General features: G+C 36.0%; 3 protein-coding genes across 3 annotated transcripts; 2 read left to right on the plus strand and 1 right to left on the minus strand.

Annotated features, from left to right (window-relative positions):
• Positions 1-50: 50 nt before the first annotated feature.
• LOC131798480 (eukaryotic translation initiation factor 5A-1-like) lies at positions 51-5,190 on the minus strand. The gene is made up of 4 exons (XM_059116130.2): positions 5,109-5,190; positions 3,781-3,956; positions 1,260-1,364; positions 51-764 (listed from the first exon to the last, which is right to left on the minus strand). The coding sequence occupies exons 2-4, from the start codon at positions 3,943-3,945 to the stop codon at positions 561-563; spliced, it is 474 nt and encodes a 157-aa protein (XP_058972113.1). The 5' UTR covers positions 3,946-3,956; positions 5,109-5,190; the 3' UTR covers positions 51-560.
• Positions 5,191-5,364: 174 nt separating this feature from the next.
• On the plus strand, positions 5,365-11,157 carry LOC131798487 (protein LZIC-like). Its single transcript, XM_059116136.2, has 7 exons — positions 5,365-5,545; positions 6,018-6,122; positions 6,417-6,552; positions 6,667-6,765; positions 7,613-7,708; positions 8,774-8,855; positions 10,039-11,157. Exons 2-7 carry the CDS (start codon positions 6,022-6,024, stop codon positions 10,095-10,097), a joined length of 573 nt encoding a protein of 190 aa, XP_058972119.1. The 5' UTR covers positions 5,365-5,545; positions 6,018-6,021; the 3' UTR covers positions 10,098-11,157.
• Positions 11,158-12,649: 1,492 nt separating this feature from the next.
• Positions 12,650-22,210, plus strand: LOC136283572 (calsyntenin-1-like). Its single transcript, XM_066172629.1, is given in 12 exon segments — positions 12,650-12,839; positions 14,593-15,051; positions 15,054-15,277; positions 15,601-15,847; positions 16,928-17,212; positions 18,630-19,156; positions 19,838-20,503; positions 20,753-20,888; positions 20,891-20,974; positions 20,977-21,019; positions 21,927-22,000; positions 22,003-22,210. Coding segments are annotated over 12 exon segments (2,970 nt in total). The 5' UTR covers positions 12,650-12,760; the 3' UTR covers positions 22,149-22,210.
• Positions 22,211-22,316: the final 106 nt, after the last annotated feature.

The following is a 22,316-nucleotide window of genomic DNA, read 5'->3' on the forward strand; positions in this document are numbered from 1 at the left end:
ACATGTAAAAGTTTTTGAAATTGCTCATAGTATTAAAGAATCAAGCACCCTTATGCAAACCAGAAGTTTATTGCAAGAATCTGTTTCCTTGTTACTCCAGAAAACCTTCTGCTAATTCAATTAAACCATGGCAATATTAAAGCAAGAATTCTGCAGTCTTGAAAAAATACTACTCATTTCACCTTCACTTGGACTGAAATGACAACAATATCAAAGAAACGAAACCTTGGACCTGCAAAAGCAGTACACCATTGGCTACTATGGTAGCTTTAAGCTTTCCTTTTAATAGTCTTTTGTTTTGTTCTACCCGAAACAATGGAAGAGTTAATTGTACTGCAATAACTGAGATTAGTTACATTTTCAGAAAGGAAACTGCTCACTAAACCTATTATCATTGAGAAGCCAAGTGCTTGTGGTAAGGCTAGGGAAAGAAGGCATCCAGTAAAAAAAAAATTGTGCAATTGCTCTCTTAGAATGGTCTGTTTTATTGTTGGTTTTTTTTAAATCTTATTTTTTCTTTCAATGTCCATAGCCTGGATTGCAAAAGGGTGTAGAGTTGTTTACTTGGTCAGCGGGACTACCTTGCTACCAATAACCATTTCTTCTCCCATGGCACTTAGAACAGTTACGGACACAATTTCACCATTTTCATGTTTGGATCTTATTTCTTTCCCCACATCGTTCTCTGGTAATTTCAAGTCCTCACGCACACCATTATTATCATTCATCAAATGCAAATATCCATCACTCTGTATATCATTCACCTACATGGAAAGGGAAGCAAGTAAATACTTCTGTAATACCTCACACATTTCAAAAGCTGCTAGACACTGACACCCATTCCCTTCCAAGATCTTATTAGTAATTTTCCTTACTAACTGATATACAATTCTTATAATTTCTTTCCAATCTTCCATACCCTCCTGCTCTTTATGCACTTCCCTCAAAGTAAATAGTTCTCCTGTTGCAAAAGATTGGCGGGCTCTCATGCAGCCTAATTAAAATTCTAGGTATCTTAAAACAAAAACACCTGTTTGATCCCTGGTTTTGAGGCACTTAAAATAAATTATATTTTATGTTGCCATTGCAGGTAACTGATTAGACACAAGATTGTGGTTACTAGCACTAGATTAAAGGCAGGTATCACAACTTAAGAACCTAAAAAACCCACCAAAGTTTACACACATGTGACACAATCCTTATAAGCTTCACCACCAATACACCCCCCTCCCCCCTTTAGGAATAGAAACAAAAATTACCTGGTAGTCCTCACGATTGACATTAGGCACATTCATGTTATGAGTTGAGGGACAGATGTCTTCATACTTCTTGCCAGTGAAGATATCAAGGCCTACCAAATGAACCTTTAAGAGACAACAGTGTGTTGAGCTTTCACCCTTTACACCCTAACATAAGTATGCATATTCTCCTCACTGTGCTGACAAGGAGAATTTGTTTAACAATCAAGAGCTTCTTCAGTTAATGATCATGTCCTTTGTTCTCATGACATTAATGTGTGATTCAGGGGTGATATTGTGAGGAGAAATTAGTTATTCATCATTCTTAGGGCGTAAAGGGTTAACCCTTTGTATAGGTAATATCATGATTTTGAGTGCAATTTGGTGTAAATAAACACTAGTAAATTTTTCAAAGATAACAATTGCACAAGCTTGTAGGGCAAGTGCAATCTGTAGTCTTAAATAAATTAGAAGTGCTTATTTACGCCAAATTACAGGAGAAATCATGCTCTTACTTATAAATAATTTGCATAAAAAAGCATCACAGAAAGTAAAGACAGATGAAATTTTGACAGAGCATGCTATTTGTAATTTGCGCACTTACAACTTTGCACTACTGTTGCATGAAAAATGCACTGGTTTTCAACCCATCAGAAGCACATAATATTTTCATGTACCATGTTAACACCCTAACATCAGTATCCATGTTATCCATACGCTTCTCTGTGCATTTCCTTCAGTAATGACAAGGAGAATTTGTTTAACAATCAAAGCTTTTTAGGTTGGTGATCATTTCCCCTATTCTTACGACCTTTAAGACTGATTCAGCAGTATTACTATGTGGAGAAATTAGATGCTGGTCAATCAAAGAGAGCAGCACAGAGAATCTATATACTAATGTTTGGGTGGAAATGGTTAACCCAATCATGCTAGACTCCTAGTCTTTTGCAAAAGCTACAACCTCCTTACTAACAATGCTACATGCCAACTAATGGGCACACCTGGAACATTTAACTGAAAATTTCTCAGTTTGCATGGAATCAGAGGTGTCCACAATAACTTGGCAGCCAAATATTTCTTAGTTGCCTTGTACTTTCAAACATTTACTCATTAAGGTAACTGGACATTTCGCACAAAAGACTTTTCGCACAAGTCTTTTAGCACAAGTTTTGGACCGTTCACACAATTCTTAGTGGTCATTTTGCACAATAATTATAAGTGAGAAACATCAATGTAAAAGGTATACTGATTGATACTGATAAGACATTTCACCTTCACAAGATCCAACGGCGAGAACGTAGACATTTATTTACGTAATAACTTCAAATAGCATGTTTTTTCGATCTGTAAGAGTTTAAAATAAAGCTATTGAAAACTTGCTTCTTATATCTTCGTTATATAATGAAAATTAGGCATACTGGTAATACGTACTGCAAAAATAGTTCAATGTTAATAACTCGATATTCAGAGAGTGATTCACATCGAATGTCAGCGCATGCAAGTGTTGTGATTTGACAACTTGAATGTGTCAGTGTAGGTAGTAACTGGTGATCTTGTAAAAAGACAAGCTCGATCTGTAATCATTTAAAAGATCGTAAATTTAATATATCTATCAAGTAGTAACCTTTCAAATTATTCTAATAACAATTACCTAAGCGATGGAGAGTTCAGTATCGATTGTGAATTGTCATTATAAACGACTGTAATGTAAACAAATGATTTCACGAAAGTTTCAAGAATTCAAAATAATTCAAAGATTATACACTAGCCGTTCAATAAGTAATCATATAAGATTAAGATGAAAACAAATAAAGAAATCTAAATGTACTATAGCTTAAATGAATGTAGGAAAGGGCTAAATTTCTACGAGTCTTGACCGAGCAGCGAGTTAAAATATGCATGATTTGTCGGGTAACATGGCCGTGAACTTGAATTTTATATATTTACACAGAAATTTTGTAAATAGGTCTTTTTTCCTTTTAAATAAAAAGTGAAACAGTTTGTAGGTTTTCACTTTGACTTCAAAGGAGGGAGGATTGGTGACAATTACTTTCGAAATCAACATGGTGTCCTTAGTGTTGGGTTGTCATGTTCGTATGTTTGTAGTGGATGATGTCAAAACTAAAAGGTTTTTCGTTTAACAAAGGAAAAGTAAGAGAAGCAATCATTTGAATAGGGAGTTCTTTACATTTATAAAGAGAGAAAGATTTGTTCCTTTCTTCAGGTAAGAATAGTGATCGCGTTCACAAGCGTTTTGATCTAGTTGAAGTTATCACATAAATAAATGTCTACGTTCTCACCGTTGGATCTTATTGAAAGTGACATGTGAAGGTGAAATGTCTTATCAGTATCAATTAGTATACCTTTTATATTGATGTTTCTCATTTATAATTATTGTGTGAAACGACCACTAAGAATTGTGCGAACGGTCCAAAACTTGCGCTAAAAGACTTATGCGAAGAGTCTTTTGTGCGAAATGTCCTGTACTCCTCATTAAAAGTTATGGGAGGGGGGATTTTTTACCCATAACTCTGCTAGATACCTTAGCATGGCCATGTTTCCCAGTCTTTGAAGTGGACATCTCAACTATTTTGCAGGGACGATTTTTCATGACAACATAACCATTCTTGCGAAGGGCAGAGCATTGCTGTGGATAGGTGTTGGAGGCCCCAGATTCTCCTTGTCCTTCATACTCATCATCAGCCATGATAACCGCAACTAAAAAAAGTTTACAAAGACCTTGTTACATCTCACTGAAACATAACTTCCTTAGGAAACTTTTCCTCAGTCAGAAGTTTCATCAAAGGGAGTTGTTAATATTTATGTTTGAGGTTTCCAACTTAAACTAGAGCAGAACAAGAGGAAAGCTCAAGGAACCATACAGAGGTTGACTCTAGAAGTAACATACTGCACAAATAAATACTGAATAGCGCAGCAAAAATTATGTTCTCATTTTATATATTTATTTGTTTTCTAATCACTGCATATAAGAAAAAGGATCAACCCATTGAACAATTAAAAATGAAAATGTAGGGAAAGGAAACCTTTTCTATCACACTGTTCATCGGGCAGTGAAGATTTCAGATTTCATCCAAACGTCACGGTGGGTAAAAATGAATGATTCCGATTTCTTGCAACAAAACGGAAAAAAATACGAAGGTGACCCCTTAAAACTTTTTATTTAACCTTGAATTTCACCTAAAAGGAATACTTCTGAAATTTGTAAGTTAATTTAGAAGATTTGAAAGACTAGATTCAAAAGTCAGCAAAAATTGAACCTGGGGGTTCTATTCTACGATTCCCCTAATATTTGGAAGTGGTATTCGATGATGTATTACCGCTGAGACTACTACCATGGATTATTTATCTTAAATGGGGCTTCATTCAACAAGGAATCTCACATAAACTACTGTCAAATTCAAGAAAGCACAAGGTGGGTGACGATTCGCGTTTCCGCAAATGTCGGGCAAGATTTTCATATCACGTGCAGGGCTTGGTAGAGGACCGGCTTTAATTCATTTTACTGGGAAACAAATTCAAAAAGGCCTGAATAAAACATACTCTAAAGAATAGATCAGACAGATGTGGAATAAAAGCGACCGTCCCAAAGAATTCATGTTAATAAAGGTTAAAGATCGATACATCATATAGTAAAAGCGAGCCACTTCATTAACTTCGTCGTACGTACGAAGGTCCTTACTAAGAACGACCTTCGATATTTTATCCCTGAACTCAGCATGCAAGAGCAGCAATATTTCGCCATATAATGGCCGAAAAAATGACAGAATAGTAAGAAATAACAAGTAAATTCTACGATAACAGCTGGCAGCCCAGTTCTTGACCCACAAAACAGTGAATTCAGGCACTTACCGTTGAACAGTGATTCTCGCAACGTGGTTTAGAAAGGAAGGCAATGGGGTCTGTGCCTTGCTGAAGGGGGGTGCTTTCAATTGCTGATTGCCCAATCCATGACGGAAGAAGAGTAGAAAGTTCTCGTATGTGTGACGGAAATGACATCACTGCTGGTTAAAACTCTTGCAAAATTGCATATTACGGCAAAAATTCTACGTTGAAGGTAAACGATAATTTCGTAACCCACGGTATATAGTCCCTGGTTGGTATACTCACAAAGAAAAAAAAATACTGAAGAATTAATACCTCCTTTATCATCTGATAATTTTGATTGCGATTATCAGCGATTTCGTGCCCTACGTCGGTGGACTGGGATTTAGTTTTTGGATCGGTGGGCTTCACTGATATGGTGCAGCTTCGACATTTATAGAGTGATTTTGGCCACAAAAGCTTCAGTAATTCTCTCTTTTTTTCTTTCTTTCAATTGTTTAAGTCGTGTACAATATGTACACGTACTGTACTGACAGGGGAGCGTTTGAAGTTTTTTAATAGTAGATGGTTTCGTTATACTTTTAGTACTCCTCTGATTTGAAGAGTTAACAACTTTTTGCCTTCTTAGTTTTTAAGTAATACCCCATCTCTTTAATTCATAAAGAGGAAGAATTGCATCGCAAGAAAACAAGTTTAAATCAAAGAGTTTATTCAAAACTGCTAATCATTTTTACATCTGAAATCTAATTACCATTAATTCTTTTTCTTCAAGGTATTTTGCTATTTAAGTTTTTGCATTGACTTTAACTGCTCCTCCTGTTCCTTTTTTTTGTTCTTACTACATTTTGATGTCATCTGTGGTCAATTACTAAACAGACACAAAGCAAAATGGAATCTATTTGTTCAATCTTTACCGACATCGGAAGTTATTTGCAGGAATATGACATCCAGAGGGCAAAGTGAGACTCAGAAATTAAAGCAAAATCTAGGAGAACAGCTTGATCGCCTTGTGGCTCAGCTGTCTGATTTGGAAGAATGCAAGTAAGTTGTTTGTTTATTTATCACCTTTTTTAGTTGGTTCAAATAGGATGTTCAAAATTTTTATCTTAAGCAAGTGTCAGTTGTCAGTGATCTATTAGAAATGATTACTGATGAACTGATTGACTGAGTGACCAACAGACTGGCTGGTTGGCAGGACGATTGACAAACAGATTGACTGAATGACTGACTCACTGACTCACTGACTGACCAAGGTATGCAAGAATCCCAGTTTTAAATCATCTGCTGCATAGAATGTCAAATTTTGTGACCTAGTGATCCTTTCTTTTTTTGAAGGGAAGACTTGGATGAGGATGAATATGAAGAAACTAAGAAGGAAACAGTGGAACAGTTAAAAGAATTCAAAGAAACCTTGGAAAAATTTGCAGCTGGAAATGTGACATTAGTTGATGAAATAAGCAGTATGCAATTGGTAAATTTTTTATATAGATCTTTCAATTCTCACCCGTTTTATGTTGCATATTATGTCTAGAGATTGAAAAACAAATCTGAATAACTTATGACAAATTTTACATTCAACTTACAGGCAATTCAGGCAGCTATTAGTGAGGCTTTCAAGACACCAGAAGTCATTCGTTTGTTTGCAAAGAAACAACCTGGCCAACTAAGACAGAGACTCTCAGAGGTGAGAACAGAATGGTTTGATCATGAAATACAATGAAATCTTAATTTATAAAATGGTTTAGTGCCATCACTGTGCTATGATCTGGGACATTACACAAATGATCACTTGAGAGTGATGTTCACGTACTTCCTGTACATTAGACTCCTTACTAAAGATTCAGTAGAGTGGATGTAAGTGTACTATAAGTTACAAACCAATATTTTCCTTCCTACATTTATGGCCTAAGTGCAAAGCACACAGGCCATAAATCCAAGAGGAAAATACAAGGTTCCTTTATTTACAATATGGATAAGAAAAAGAGGTGAGCAAGGTATCAGCTATATCTCTGTGTTCAGATACAAGGGAGGAAATCAATTCAAACAAACTTTTTAATTTTAGCTGGTTTTAATAAGGAACTCAAAATAAAACCTGGCCAAACACCCAATATGCAGCTACTAAATGAGCAACAGGGAAATTATCCAAGTTATAGTAACCACGCCCTCCCTATTCAAAATCAACTGATTTATAAAACAAATTACAAGCAATTTAAAAAGCTGTTTGGGTCAAGAAAAGCCTAATGAATTTACTAAAACTGACAAGACAATGACACAATACAATGCCAAGAATGGATTAGTGAAATAACTAAAAATAAGGATCAAATAAACTGTGTAGTCAAAAGCAAAAAAATTAAATCAATGGACAATGCTATACATTTTGCCATCACTTATTTGGTGGATAGCTATTTATCTGTTGGATAACATTAGCTGTCTTTTATACAACTGGGCCCTGGTCCCTAAACAAAACAGGTCCTTTTCAGGTCTACACTCATGGGTATGATAATCAGTAAGCATGATGTTCCTTCTTTCAGATGCAAAGAGATCTCAAAACTGGACACCTCAGTCAAGCAGCATACACACAACAAGCTGTAGAGATTTTAACAGCTCTGAAAAAGCTTGGAGAGCAGGTATGAGCATTGATGGTAAATTAATTTCACCTTCTCACTCCCAAGACCTTGACAGCAATCCTTCTCACTGTTTGCGATACTTTTCTGTAAATGTTAGTTCTGAGAACTTGGTGGTCAATTAAATGTTATCCCTTTGTTAATCATTTTCTTTATTCTCATGACCTGTCCACTTGATATTGTGCTGATATTGTTTGGAGAAATTTCTCCTTGGTGAAAAGGAGTCAAAGGATTAAGCTTGAATTGAAAATGAGTGTACTTTATTCCCTTGACTAAGTGCCCAAGCTTTGATAAGTGCTCTCTTCCCCCCCCCCTCAAATGAGCACCCTCCCTCCCCCTCCTAACTGAGCACCCTCCCCCCTCCTAACTGAGCACCCTCCCTCCCCCCCCAATGAGTGCCCACCCTCAATGCCATTATATCAAACAAGTGCCCCCCTTCAATAAGCAATCCACCTCCTCCATTACTTTTCTAAAGAGTAGGAATACAAGGGTAACCTGTTTTTATTGCCACTTTGTGTATAACTTTGCAAGCTTCAAATACAAGGGAATCGGTACAGGTTGATTATTTCTTAATAAGTGCCCCCCCCCCCCCAAGATGAAACATCCTCCTTTCTCTAAGTGCTCCTCCCTTTCTTTTTTAGACAAAATTTCAAATAAGTGCCAAGGTACTTTATTTAGGAAATACAGTATGTAAAAGAGTAACTGGCCTCTAGTTTCTCCCCACAATATCACCCTTGAATCAAATGGAAAAGTTGTGAGAAGAAATGATATGATCACCTATTTAAATAAAAACGACACTCTTGATGGTCAGACAAATTCTCCTTTTCAGCACCATAAAAATTGTAAAGAGAACAGTGTGGACAATATGAATACTTAATATATGAGGGTGTTTAAGGTTAATGGCAAAGAACAAGGATTTGGTTGGGTATCACTCACATGATTCACATACAGTTATTCTCACTGTTGATAATATAAGCATTTCACTACTTTTTCATCATATTGAAGTCTTATATTCCTCAATTTTCTCTAAAATTTTATTTGAACTCATACCAGTAAATCCTTTTTCAGCTGAAGCCTCAAGAAGCTGAATTTCTGGCTGAGAATACAAATGCAGCATTGAGCTTGTTTGAGAAAGTTTCAGAGAACATGGGTAAAGTGGATTTTACATAAAATTATTTCTATCAAGCAAAGTGCTTTGCTCATATAATAATTTATTTATTAGAATCAACTTATTAAGTTTTTTTTCAGTTTTAATTTTCATTGCATGTTACTTACACAAATAACACACATATGTGTACAGAATCAATTGCTTTGTGCCCTACAATATATACATTACTTACAAAGATTTCTGACATCATTAATAGTAGACACATAACTAAACAGTCATAAAGCTATAGAAGAAAAATTAAACACCGCAAAACAGAAACTTATAGTACAAAACGTGCCTAACACTCTCAATACTCAACTGCTGGATAACTTCTCTTAAAACTGTCTGCATTTGTAACAAAAAAAACCAAACAAGCAAACAAATGCACAGTACTAGTATATGAATATGAAAGTGATCTTTGCAGTAATGAACATCACTTGAGCAGTAGTGAATATAGGGCCTCAAAAAATTCAGGCCTGTATGGGATTTGAACCCATGATCTCTGCAATACCATGCAGTGTACTGCTCTACCAACTGAGCTAACAAGCTAACTGGTAGCTGGTCATTATGTTGGCTAGTAATAAACCTGTGAAGTGATGAATCAATGACTGTGAACTGCAGATTAAGAAATGAATGTGAAAGTATGAAAAAAACTCAGGCCTTATTTTCACTGCTGCTAAAGTAGTTTTCATTACTGCAAAGATTGCTTCCATGTTCATTTCTTAATGTGCAGTTCACATATATGATTTTAATATATTCATTAGCACTAGCATAGCTTACAGTACAGCACAACACAACTTTTTAAACTTATTTTGCATACTGAGGTTATAATGAATTAAGTGCTATCACCTTTTCAAGTTATGTGAGTATGTGATATATGAGCCAGTAAATATAGACTTAAAATAATGATGCTGCCCAATAGCTATTCTTCGTGTTAAATTCCAATATCTGATTACTGAGTAATTCTCCTTGTTAGATTCCTTATACTTCCTTGTTAACCAGTTAGGAAAATTTGATGACATGTTAAGACAACTTTATCATAACAAGGAGTTTCTCTGTTTTTACCATTTGTTTATCAGGATTATATGCTCTCATTGTAAAGAGATGTTACATGTTAATCTTCTAGAAGTGAAATAAAAAGGGTTTCCTAGTTCTGATAGTATGATCAATTTTTTCATCTCTCTAGGAACTGGTGACAAGCTACTCAAGGTTGCTGGTTCACAAGTAGAAGACGCACAGAAGTGAATTGAGACATGGTTTTTGTATTTTGTTCATCATGATTTAAACTGCTGTTTACCAGGAATGGAAACATACAAACAATTTCTTTCTGTTTTTCTTATAATTTCTCAAATGCCAGTCGTTGTAGAAATAAGATAAGGAAAGGGAGAAAGAGTTGATTTTTTATTTTTTTTTTTTTCATGTAGATAATCTATATCATGAGATTTCTGAGATATCAAATGAATAGTCAAAACCTAGAAGAAATGGTGAACTGGGTCAGTGTCAGCTTCTGAGCAACTGGGTACTTACCCCTCCCCTGACCCAACAACAGTCAACTGGTAACAAGTTAGAGTTAAGTTGGGTTAGGTGCAGGGTGGGTACATGGTTGGCTAGATACTGACATTGATCCAGTGAACCTATAACCATAGTTTTGACTAATGACACAAGCAAAGCACCAGCACAATGGCATGCATAAGGTAAATATGCGAAGTGAAAACGAAAGTCAATATGCACTGTAAGCACTATAAGCACAAGGAAAAGGAAAAAATTCTGATCCTTGTGCTTAAGCTTGCACTCGTGTTTATGCTTGCATCAAGGCTGTTTTCACAGTGAAATATGAGCTGTTGTGCTTGCAGTATTTGTGCTTGCACTTGTGCTTGGGTCAATAGTAAAAACCAGGCGATAGACTTTACTTTTAAGCAGTCAGGATTTTTGGAGAATGCATGAGAAGTCTATAAATTTTGAGTCAATGTTAAGTGATTTCAAAACTTTTCCATTGTCAGCAAGTGTAGCTTAACTGATTAAAAGTGTGATCATTTGGATAGGAAAATTGAATTTTTTGGTCAGGACACAAAGTATAGTTTTCTCACTGCAGGATTTTATATTTAACTTAGAACTGCCAATGACCAATTATGATGGCACACTTGCAGTACTTAAGATTAATTTTACCAAGGCTTGAATCCCAACAAAGTATCCCAAAATGACTGCAGTCATGAAGGCTATATTTAAAATGTTGCATTTTATTATCATATCAGCAATAATCAGCAAATGTTGTGCAAAACTAATTCAATAAAGGTTGTGTAGGAGATTTAGAGTTTTACTTTGACTGAAGGGACACCTTGTTTAAGAGGGACTGTTGGCAAAGGCATCATGGGATCAAGGTTATTTTTAATCATTCAAAAATTTCATATTTACTACCAAATTATCAAACAAATTTTTTTCTTATACCAAATTATAGACACGCTTAAAAAAAGATTCCTGCAGCAGATCAATTTACAGTTTGACCAGTAACCTTGAAATCCCAAAAATGATTAACATGTAACTTCCCCTAATAATATCCATTACATTATGCAGCAAACAGGTAACAATAATATACTCAAACTTATCAGGTAGAAGTTTTTTCTTGATGTAACAACAAATTCTGTTAACTAATTTACATGGAACCCTCAGGCAGCCAGAGGGGAGAATTAACAATGAGGTCTTGTGAGTAGAAGGGTCAAGAAAACCCTGGAAACTTTGCAAAAGAGGGGTAAAAGGAATTAGTACATGTAGGGAATATTTAAGGGCATTTCCCTTAACATCCCTCCCTTGTGCTCATGCATAATTACACATTGCCACAATTCTCTTTGCTGTAATATCCCTTTTTAAATCACTTTGTGTTAATGGAACACCTGATATTGCACTGGTTATATTGGTGCATTTGAATAATGCATCGGCGATCAAGGAACTTTATAAACCGAAAGTAAGGCAATTGTGAATATTTATTGACGTGGGTTGAGTGGAATTTCTGGAACACAATGTCATATTACTGAATAATCAAGAAAATTTTTGTAGCGGAAGTGAAAGGCAATTGTGATATTTGTTGTCATAGGCTGGGTGGAATTTCTAGAACAATGTAGTATTACAAAATGTCAAGAAAATTTTTATAGCATAAGTGAAAGGCAATTGTGAATATTTATTGATGTGGGCTGGACAAAATTCCTTGAACACAATGTCATGTTTCTAAATGAGTTAATCATGTCAAAAGATTGTTTTTAGATGCCACTTGGCGGAAAATTTTATTCATTATTTCTCATAGTCTTTTTTATTTTATGGTGAATAAAATGTTCTAAATCCTTACAGCTGTTCCCATTGTTTTTGTTATTTTGCTTGTTGTTTAGTTTTTTTTTTCCTGTAATAAATTCAAACGAAATATCGTATTGAAATCCAACTTCTCAAATTGCTATTATCCTTGGGGATTTTTGAGACAAAATTTTATCATCAAAACACGTAACCAAGTTGAAATTTTCCTTTTCTGGTTGTGAATATTGTCAATATTGTATTTTCACTGTTCAGTGTATATGGGTTTTTTTAGCAGGTGACGAAAAGTGATGTACCATTCCCTGTACTTCATCTCCCTCAGTCAAGAGACCTTCAACTAACAGGTTAATTTTGAATGCATGCAAATCCAATTTTAGCTTCGAGATAGCGTCTCTTTCTAAACTCGCAGCTTTTGTTTTCAAAACCACAACTTCCATTGTCTATATGATAATGTTCCCCAATGCGGGTGTGAAAACATGTGATCAGTGACGTCACGTTTCTTTGGCTAGAGCGACGAAAAGAACCTGAGTATTGGATTACAATTGAAGTTAAAGATTTTTCATCGACGTTTCTTCTCAGATTTCAAGTAAGGGATCATCCGAAGGCCGCCCATGTCGCCGCAAACGACTGTTGTATTTTTCCTTGGCGTTTTGGTAGCGTTTTGCCTCGGCCTGGAGTTCGAGGAACGCGGTGAGTTTGAAGTAAAGTTGGTTGTTAAATTCGAACGCGCGTTGGCGATGTTTGACAGTGTGTTCTCCTCATGTCGCATGTTGCGAGGAGCGGATAACTCAACTATTCTAATGATCTGTACCTTTCTGTGCGAAATACATGTTTTTTGGATCGTTCGATATTCTTTACCTGTGGCAAACAATTTATTTGATGTAACTAAGGGTTGTTTTTAGTATTTTATTCTTCCTTTAATCGCAACGGGGTTGCTGTATTTAATTTTGTACGTAGTGGGTTTCTCCTTATCTCGAGATGTATATTGCACTTTCCACGCTCTTCCAATGCAAATTTTTCTTTTATCTCCCACGAAGCACTCAGCGTTTAACATTTTTTTCTTTTTTCTGCTAAATACTGATCTGTTGTGTCCAAAAGTTTTGTTTGCGACTTTCAAAGATGTCAATTCCACGCCATATTGCATGCAAATTGCAAAAGTTTATTATTTTCGAATCACTTGATTTGCCTACGAACCTTTCCATATATATCTTAGCCGCAATCTTTCCACTTTGTGTCTGTTTTCACGTAGTGTCTAGTTGTCCTATGTGGAATATTGTCTTTTGAATTCAGTAAAGAACTGCTTTGTCAGCGAACTATTCACTTCGATGTTTCGTCGTCTTTGCGAAATCTCCTTTCTCGAACAATACAATGAGTAATCAAGAACGCGTGAAAGCGGACTTTAGCGCATTAAATCCACCCAAAACCCTTGTAGGCTCCCCTATATTGTCTAGCATTTTTCTTTAATACATTTTGAATCATACGTTCGGAAAATGTCGATTTGCAAACTCAGTTTAGACGTATCTTCGTAATATTTGCGCACACAACGATAAACTAATTGCTTTGCGCATTGAATTCGTTTTACGCTCGAGTTTTGACCCAATTTACACTCAGTCTGTTGGTGAATTTACTGCTTAGACTTGTCACAAATTGGACCATATTACGCTGTTTGGCTATTTTAAACTTTTCTTATTTGTAACATGTTGGCAGATAGCCCACGTTTAGATAGATTTTTTTCTTCACGATGCGACAGTTCTTGCACTTTGCTTACCAATTTTCATCAGCGTGAAATTCGTTAACAGGTTATCTCTTTCCGTTTTGCAGATTTTTCAGAGTTGAGAGGAAACGATAACGTTTCATGTCTTGTTTTCTTCACAATCCCCTGTAGAAAAGTTAGAAAAGCAATCACAAGCAGAATTTCTGTAATTTGTTTTCTTTGAGTTGAGATTGAAAACTATATGGGCAAAATAATTTTTGTCGCTGTTTTTTTTTCTTTTTTTCACCAGGATTATGTATTTTAAATATGTTGGCGTTGGGTTTTGGTATCCAAATTATTTGAAAATCCATCTTATATTTTACCATGTTTATTTGTATGGACCCAAAAAATGCTGTTAAATTATTCCTGAACACGTATTGTTTTCATCCGTTATAGCAAAATGTTCAAGCTTGAGTTCCCCTGTTTCTTACACGCCCTTAAGCCATTTTAAGTTGTCATTGGTTTGAGATTTGATCAGTTTGAATTTGGATTTGAATTTTTTTACTTCAGATTATTTTGATATTGATGTCACATTGGAGATTAGGGAAAAATTCAAGTCAAAACTGCTTTCATATTATTTAAGACCTAAACAGTTTGGCTGTGACATACTTATGTACAAGATTATTGAGCTGATGTTACATGTTGTAGTTGTGAAATTGAAATCAGTTATTTCTGTTATATTATCCACAGGATTTGATTTTGTCCAAAAGGAGTATGCACGTGCTATCACGGAATACCATGCTGTCAATAAAACTGTGATGCACATCAGAGCTGTGGGATGTGAAGGGCCTGTGAAGTATACCATAGCTCAGCCGGATACACCTTTCAAGATCGATGAAAAAGGACATGTTTGGCTTGTGAAGAGACTTAACTATGACAAAGCAAGTTCCTATCTGTTGAATGTGACAGCAGAAGCTGGAGATGGGAAATGCATTGCCTACACCAAAATCCACTTTGAAATTTTGAACATGAACAAGCATGCACCACAGTTCGAATTTGAGAAGTACAGTTGTGATATTATTGAGAATACGCGAGAAATGAGGTTTAATCCACCCATGAGGGTTCTGGACAGCGACAGTGGAAAAGCAGGAAAGATAAGCAGTGTGAAAATTGTGGAGTCTGGTCTTCCGTTTGTGTTCACTGTTGATGAGAAGGAAACGTCCAGGGGAGGGCTACTAAAAACATGGATGCGGAAGATATCACAGACTACTTCTTTGATATCATTGCCTGGGATAGTGGAGAGCCTTCAAAATCTTCCTTCCCTATCAGCTTAGAGTGTGAAGTTGATGATGTGAATGAGTTTGGACCGCATTTTACGCCAGACACTTACCAGGCTAAGATTGCTCGTGGAAAGACATACTCTAACATCACTCAGGTTTGCGTTTACAAACATTTGTTTACATCTCCCCTTAAAAAGGTTCTATTTATCCTTTGGACCCTAATGTCAGTATGCCTATTCTCCATACTATTCTCTATACATTTCCTAATGTGCTGGCAAGGAGAATTTGTTTAACAATCAAGAGGTTCTTCAGTTATGTCGTTTCCTCTTTTCTCATGACCTTAATGTTTGATTCAGGGGTGATACTGAATGGAGAAATCTGATGCTGGTCACTGTCAGGGATTAAAGGGTTTAGAACCTATTGATTGATAAATTAAATTTACCTTGTTATTAAAAATCTATTTTATTCAATTTGTCAGGTCTTTGCTGAAGATAAAGACATCGGTATTGTCAGTGGCAGAGTTTGCAAGTATGTTATTGAAGGCTTCAATCTTCCATTCAAAGTCAATGATGATGGTGTTATCAGCATTGATCAGCCTCTGGGACGTGATGCCTACGATTTATATGAGTTTCAAGTGGATGCCATTGACTGTGGTGGACAAATGTCAAAGAGCAGTGCAAAAGTAGCAATCTCTGTAGAAACAGTACAACCACCTTGTGCTGAAGGTCAGTTTTGAGGATGTTGGTGTTTATAACATGATTGGCAGCTGAACCTGGTATATTTGCAAATTGAGAAATATTTCACTTTTGTTTATTAATAATAGATAAAAGAAGTCTAGAAAATTATTGATGGAGTTTCTCTTAAGAATTAATGAAAAAAAATATTTTCAAAGGGAACACTTTGTTTTGATCTATAATTTAGCAGAAGCTATGACAAGGATATGAAATTTAAGAAAATTGAGCTTCTTTAAAAAAAAAAAAAATTGTTGGTGTTAAATTCATTGTTAATTACATTTGCAAGAGAACAGATTGAAAGGAGCCTATCAGCAATGATGTGTGGTCTCAACATTCAATTATTGTTTAATGTACATTGGTATTCCAAAGGGAATAAAAACACAAGGTTGGACAGATATCAAGTTTTGGGATTCAACAATGACAGGGTGCCAAAGCAAACATGTAACAGATTATGCAAATGTGTTTGATAGCAATGCACAGTGATTCTATCATGTTACCTGATAAAGATTACATGTGATAGTGATGCAATTTCATAATAAAAGCTAGTAATTGAACAAGATAATTTGTTATTTTCAAGTACATTGATAGTGTAAATTGGCCATCATGAAAAATTTCCAAAGCTGAAATTAATGAGCGTTAGCCCTTTGTTAAAGGGAAGAACATTCAGAGCATTTGCTCTGATGAAACTGCTATGGCTCAAAACGTCAGCCTCAGAAATTCTTCATGATGGATAATTTACACTATCAACTCGGATGATAATATCAAATTATTATCAAATTATCTTATAATATCTACAACTTAGGAAATGCTACAGTTTCTTTAGAAAGGTTACCCTTTTTGAATTGAACACCCTAATTCAAATTATCAGTCAACTGATAGACTTCATATGCTAGTTGATCAGTAAGATTTAACTACATGGTACATTAGAAAGTTTTGAGTAGAAGTAGTAATGAACTCAACACTCTCCAATTCTAGCAGTCCACACCAGAACAGGTTGTAGTTTTTATATTTAAACCAACCTGTCTCATTTCTCCAAATCTGACTGATTTGAAATTTTCATAATATCTTCAGAGTTTGTTGGACCAGCTAAACACAAGTTCACCTTACAGCAATGCACTGGAAAAGTTTATGTCACCCCTGACATCACCTTGAACAAGTGCGCCAGAAAGCAAGAAAAGGGCAAATTCTCTGCGAATGTCAGTCTGGTAACTGAAGCAGGCATGGGCTGTGACAGAGAAACATTTGAAGGATCAGATATGTTTACCCTTTGTGGGGCAAGCAACTTTATTGATCTGCTCCCCAAACCAGGAGTTGGCAGGGAATGGACAGAGAACATTGCAAAGAAGAATGAAAAAGGTAGGTTTATACTGAAATTGGAAACAGCTTTTAAACAATTCTGATTAAAGTATGTTGCTATGTAAGCACATTACTAAAATTATTGGTTGTGTGAACAGTTTAGTGTATTAGGTTAACTTCCGTCCATTTACCTACGCGGTAGATTACCCACATCATTCAATTTTTGCAACAACGAGAAAAAAATTTCAACAGATTACCTGCACTCAAAAAAACAAAAGAAAATTGTCCACTCACACAAAGTTCCTTCATTGTTTTTGTTGACATGATATCCTTTAGCATGCAACTAATAAATTTTCACACTTTAAGTCTTTGCTGTTTCATCGAGAATGATACCAATTGTAAAAACCTGCTCTAAAAAAAATTGATATCATGAGATCTATAGAGTTGGAGAAATCACTTGAAATGGGAAAATACTCTTTACCTCAAGGCAGTGCTAGCTGAGAAAATTTCTCTGATGTGTAGAATATTCTGTCACATCAATTAATTATGCAGCCCCATGAAATGAACATGTTGGCACCATTTTCCGTGTGAATTGCCCTGAAGCTAGTCTTTTCACAGTAGTTGATTTATTTTATTTTCAAGTTCACTTCCTGTGTAAGTAAGAATTGTTTTTTTGAACTAAACAAAGAAACAAGCTGTGAAATTGATAAGGTTAGAAAATAAGAGTACGAACAAGATAATAGCTATGTTATTGAGTTTTGTATGTTTTCGATTTGCATCAGCTTTCATCGAGAGCAATAAAGTGTCTTATTACAATGAGCAATCTGCGTGAAATAAATGAGTTATTGCACAAGTTTTTGAAGAGTATCTGTTGTGAATCTTATCACCTGTTTTTTTTCCTGTTTATCGTTTTTAACTACACTGGAAGCTTTAGAAATTATTGTATTACCTGCACCTTCCTATAACCCACATCAACAACTGTTTGTGGAAAAATTAACAGATTACCCGCAGGTTATTGGCCAAAAAATTACATTATACAAAATTTCACCGCAACTTTTTATCTTTTTTCTTTCTGGCAAACAATTAATTATAATTATCAGTTGAGTGAGGCAGGGAAAAAAAAAAGATTGGTGGCTGGGTTTTTTACTGTGAAATAACAGTGTTTGTCACAGGCAAACTTCCTCGTTTCCTCTGGCAACTGAAATTTTGACAGCCATGTCTCACCAGTTATCAAACCTGAAAACCTGTCAAAAGTGGTTTTCAGACATCTGTCATGCCTCACCTAACTGAAATTCGTGTTTGTACATCACTGAAAGGGACTTTGAAAGACTTGCTGAATGTAGCTTGCAGATACATAAAATTGGGGTGAATATTTTGTTGGAAGTAATGATCAACTGTGCAAAGTATTTTAGTTGAGTAGAGCATCTGAATTTAGAGGAGTGTTCTCCTATTTATTTGCATCTCATTTTTTTTTCAGATGCACTTGGCTTTTCATTCAATGGGAAGACATATGTGGACATCCCTGATGAAGTCTTGCCAGATGACATTGGTGACAAGTTTACCATCAGCACATGGATCAAGGTGGCCAAATCCAAAGGTCGCCAAACTATTGTTGCCAACACTGATAAGGAACGCCTCGACCGTGTACATTTCTCTCTGTCTATATATGGGAGCAAGCTGATTTTTTTGCACAAACGTGAGGCCATACACGCTAACCGCGATGTCTACTGCAATGCAGAATTTCAGTACAAACCAGCCATTTTTGATGACAAATGGCATCATATTTTGGTGATTGCTGACGGCTGTGCTACCAAGATGTATGTTGATGGAGAGCACTACGCAGCAGTGATAACTGAAGCAGACCGAACCCTCCACAACTCAAACCTGAAAAATAAGGTGACTGTTGGTGCCCGCTATTTGGCAAAGGAGGGAGTTTACACTGATAGGCTCACAGGATATTTGTCTGGACTTACAATCAGGCCCAATAGCACTCTTAATGAACAGGTATGACCTACTTTTCTTGTTTGCTATTTCTGCACCCATTCTATGTGCAAGTGAGAGATATAAGGGCTTATCCCTTGTACCCTTAATGCTTTAACTTCCATAAGTGATCAAGACAGAATTTCTCCTTGCATTATCAATACAATATCAAGCAGACAAGTGATGAGAATAGAAGAAATATCAATTAGGGGATTATAAGTTGACCAATATCAAATTCTTCGAACTAACATCATGAAAATCAACAGTAAAGACAATTACTAAATGAGATATGGGGGTGATTGGCTTCTAATTTCTCCTCAAGGTATCACCTTTGAATCAAATGTAAAGGTCAGGAGAATAAAGGAAATGATCACCAATTTGAGAAGCTCCTGATTGTCAACAAATTCTCCTTGTCAGGACCACAGGAAATGTAAAGAGAGCAGTGTGGAGAATCTGCATCCTAATTTTGGGTTGTTTAGGAATGTATGGGATGTTTATTTTTTTTAAGAATAGTTTTCCACCTGCAGAGATCATAAAGAAAGTAAAGGGTTTTAAAACTTAGAAATGACTTACAGAAATTTTCATGTAGGCCAAATTGTCCACAGGGCCCTTTTTTGTTTTGTTTTGTTTTTTTTTGTGTACCTTTTACAGTTCACTGTGTCTGAATCTTGCTTTCAACTGAATCAATGTTATTTATTTTCACAGGTTCTGGGCTGTGTGATTGGCTGTAAAGAACATGTGAATGTTGATGGCCCTCTTCCTCCTAAATTCTTGGCCAAAATCATTGATTTTGGAAGTATCGCAATCACTGGGGAAGGATCACCTAGTGACTTCATCAAGGCCTTGCAAAGTCTTGTGTACATTAATGAGCGCATGGTGCCAACACCAGGAAAACGCTCAGTGATCATTGAGGCCAAGATTAATGAGAAACCATTGGCAACCATCACTGTGGACATTAACGTTGCAGGAAATACACGTCCTGTGATAATTGTTGAAGGTTTGGACGCAGACATTGGACTGAACTGGGCGAAGAGAAAGGTTGTAAAACAGAAAGGTTTGCGTGTGTTTGATTCCCTGGAAATCGATTATGATGCTTGTCCAAGAGATGATGAGTTCTCTCCAATCGACAAGGTGCGCTTTTTGGATGAAGCAGTGGTGAAAGTTAAGCCGGCCTTCAAGAAAGGAGAAAGTTTTAATTTTCCCACAGGAATTAAAGGACTGAAGGAGAAGGGACTGACTGTGAGTTTCAACAACGAGGAGCTTGTCATTCGAGGAATTGCACACTTTTCAGAATACGAAGATGTCCTTCGACAGATGGTGTATGTGAACTTGGATCCAGATGACCTGATGCACCTAGAGATAACTGTAAGTATTAATAAAAAATTTGAAGAATGCTCTGAGGATTTTCTTGCAGAAATGCTCTATGATTATGTGCTTAGAGCCTTTTAACTCCCCAGAAGTGATTTACATGTAAGTTCACTCTATAATATCCAGGTTCATCTTGATTTATTACCAAATTCTTGTAACTAATTTACAAAGAAATGAGTAGGATAAAGATCTGTTTCATCTTCACAGAACAATATGTGACTGTCTTTTTTTTTCTTTCATCCTGTAGGTGACTTTGTCAACCTGAAGGGCAAATGTAAAAGTGATACAGAACGACTTAACATCAACACCATTCACTCTAACAGAGGATTCAAAGACTACAACATCAAGTTTGCCGAGAACAACCAGAAGGAAGAGATGATGCCTGGTATTGTTCTGTGGAAGCTGCCACGGGCAAGGAGTCATCAAGTGGTCTGTCCAGTGGGGTCATGGCTGCGATTATCGTTTGCAGTCTGGCTGTTTTGCCTTCCTTCTTGTGCTTGGCATCTTCAAGTACAGACAGTAAGTTTAATCTTGATATAACAGGGTAATTTAGTATTATCAACTCAGTTGATAACATAAATTGGCCACTGTAAAGAATTTAAAAGCTGATATTTTGTGTGTTAGCCCTTTGTCATTGCTCTGAAGAAGTCGTAATGCTCAAAACGTAAGCTTTCAAACTCCATGCTGGCCAATTTATGTGTCATCAACTCAGTTGAAAATACTCAATAGCCCTGTTATGCTCTCTTACCAAGGCAGAACCACAGTTTCTTAGTAAACGTACCCCCTTTTATTCATTAATCTTGATAAAGTGATAATGTTGATGTTATAATACTATATGTAGATCAGGACCCCTATAATTTTACCTAAGATCAACCCATTAGCTCCAAAGAGTGACTAATGTAGTTTCTTCTTATGTTATTGCTGTGGAATCAAACATAAAGTTCATGACAATAATTGAAATGATTGTCAACTGAAGAAGCCCTTAATTTTTTCATGAGGTCTCTTTTCATTTTCATAGGAATAGTATAAGGAATGGTATGAATGTTTGAAAGGCACACTGATTTTAGGTGACAAGTTAAGGGTCAAACTTTTCAAGATTTCTTGCACATGTTATCGACCTTTATTAACTGATAACCAATGAAATGTTTCCACCTCCTCCACCCAGTCATTTAAGAATCTAATAAGTTTGCTCAGAAATAAAATAACACGGGAATGTTTCCTCAATGAAGTCTCACTCGAGGTTGGAAATTTATCACCGAGATAGGCTCAGTAAAGGCAGTTATATTATGTTTCTGCAGTTATAACTGTCTTTTTATTGTGTTGGGGACTGCAAAGCAAGGTTGATGAATACATGTTTAAGTTAAAGTCTAATTTTCAAATGAAAATTGTTGTAAGAGATGTGACTGAATATTTTTTTTTGTAATAGGAGGCCAGAGACTGTGAAAGTCGTACCGCCTGGTGACGACAAAGAGGAGATGTACTGGGATGACACTGGTCTGAGTGTGTGCGTATTACTCTGAATCCCATGCAAAAATTCCAGGAGCTAGACCTGAATGAAGATGGCAATAACACGGAGAAGTCTGATACTGAAGATGAGGAAGGCACAGCAACAAAAGGCCTGTTGGAGTGGGACAACTCTGATATGTAATCACCTGTGGTGACCTTGTGAAACAAAGTTTTGTTTAAGGGTGGAAGTTTAGTATCATGGTTTGTAATGGTTAGAAGCTTCAGGTTTTTTTGTCCTTCAATTTTTTTATTTGATTCAAGGGAGAGATTTAAAAACAGTTAGAAGTTGAAACTCAATCCATTTTCCTTC

Source organism: Pocillopora verrucosa, chromosome 9 (genome assembly GCF_036669915.1).
Source record: "Pocillopora verrucosa isolate sample1 chromosome 9, ASM3666991v2, whole genome shotgun sequence".
Lineage (NCBI taxonomy): Eukaryota > Metazoa > Cnidaria > Anthozoa > Scleractinia > Pocilloporidae > Pocillopora > Pocillopora verrucosa.

Excerpts from the sequence above, each read along its gene's own strand:
- LOC131798487 (XM_059116136.2), top strand. The coding sequence starts at position 6,022 with ATGACATCCAGAGGGCAAAGTGAGACTCAGAAATTAAAGCAAAATCTA. Across the intron at positions 6,123-6,416 it reads TCTGATTTGGAAGAATGCAA|GGAAGACTTGGATGAGGATG; the intron begins GTAAGTTGTTTG and ends CTTTTTTTGAAG. Across the intron at positions 7,709-8,773 it reads TGAAAAAGCTTGGAGAGCAG|CTGAAGCCTCAAGAAGCTGA; the intron begins GTATGAGCATTG and ends ATCCTTTTTCAG.
- LOC131798480 (XM_059116130.2), bottom strand. The coding sequence starts at position 3,945 with ATGGCTGATGATGAGTATGAAGGACAAGGAGAATCTGGGGCCTCCAAC. Across the intron at positions 1,365-3,780 it reads GGAAACATGGCCATGCTAAG|GTTCATTTGGTAGGCCTTGA; the intron begins GTATCTAGCAGA and ends TGTCTCTTAAAG. Across the intron at positions 765-1,259 it reads TCAATCGTGAGGACTACCAG|GTGAATGATATACAGAGTGA; the intron begins GTAATTTTTGTT and ends CTTTCCATGTAG.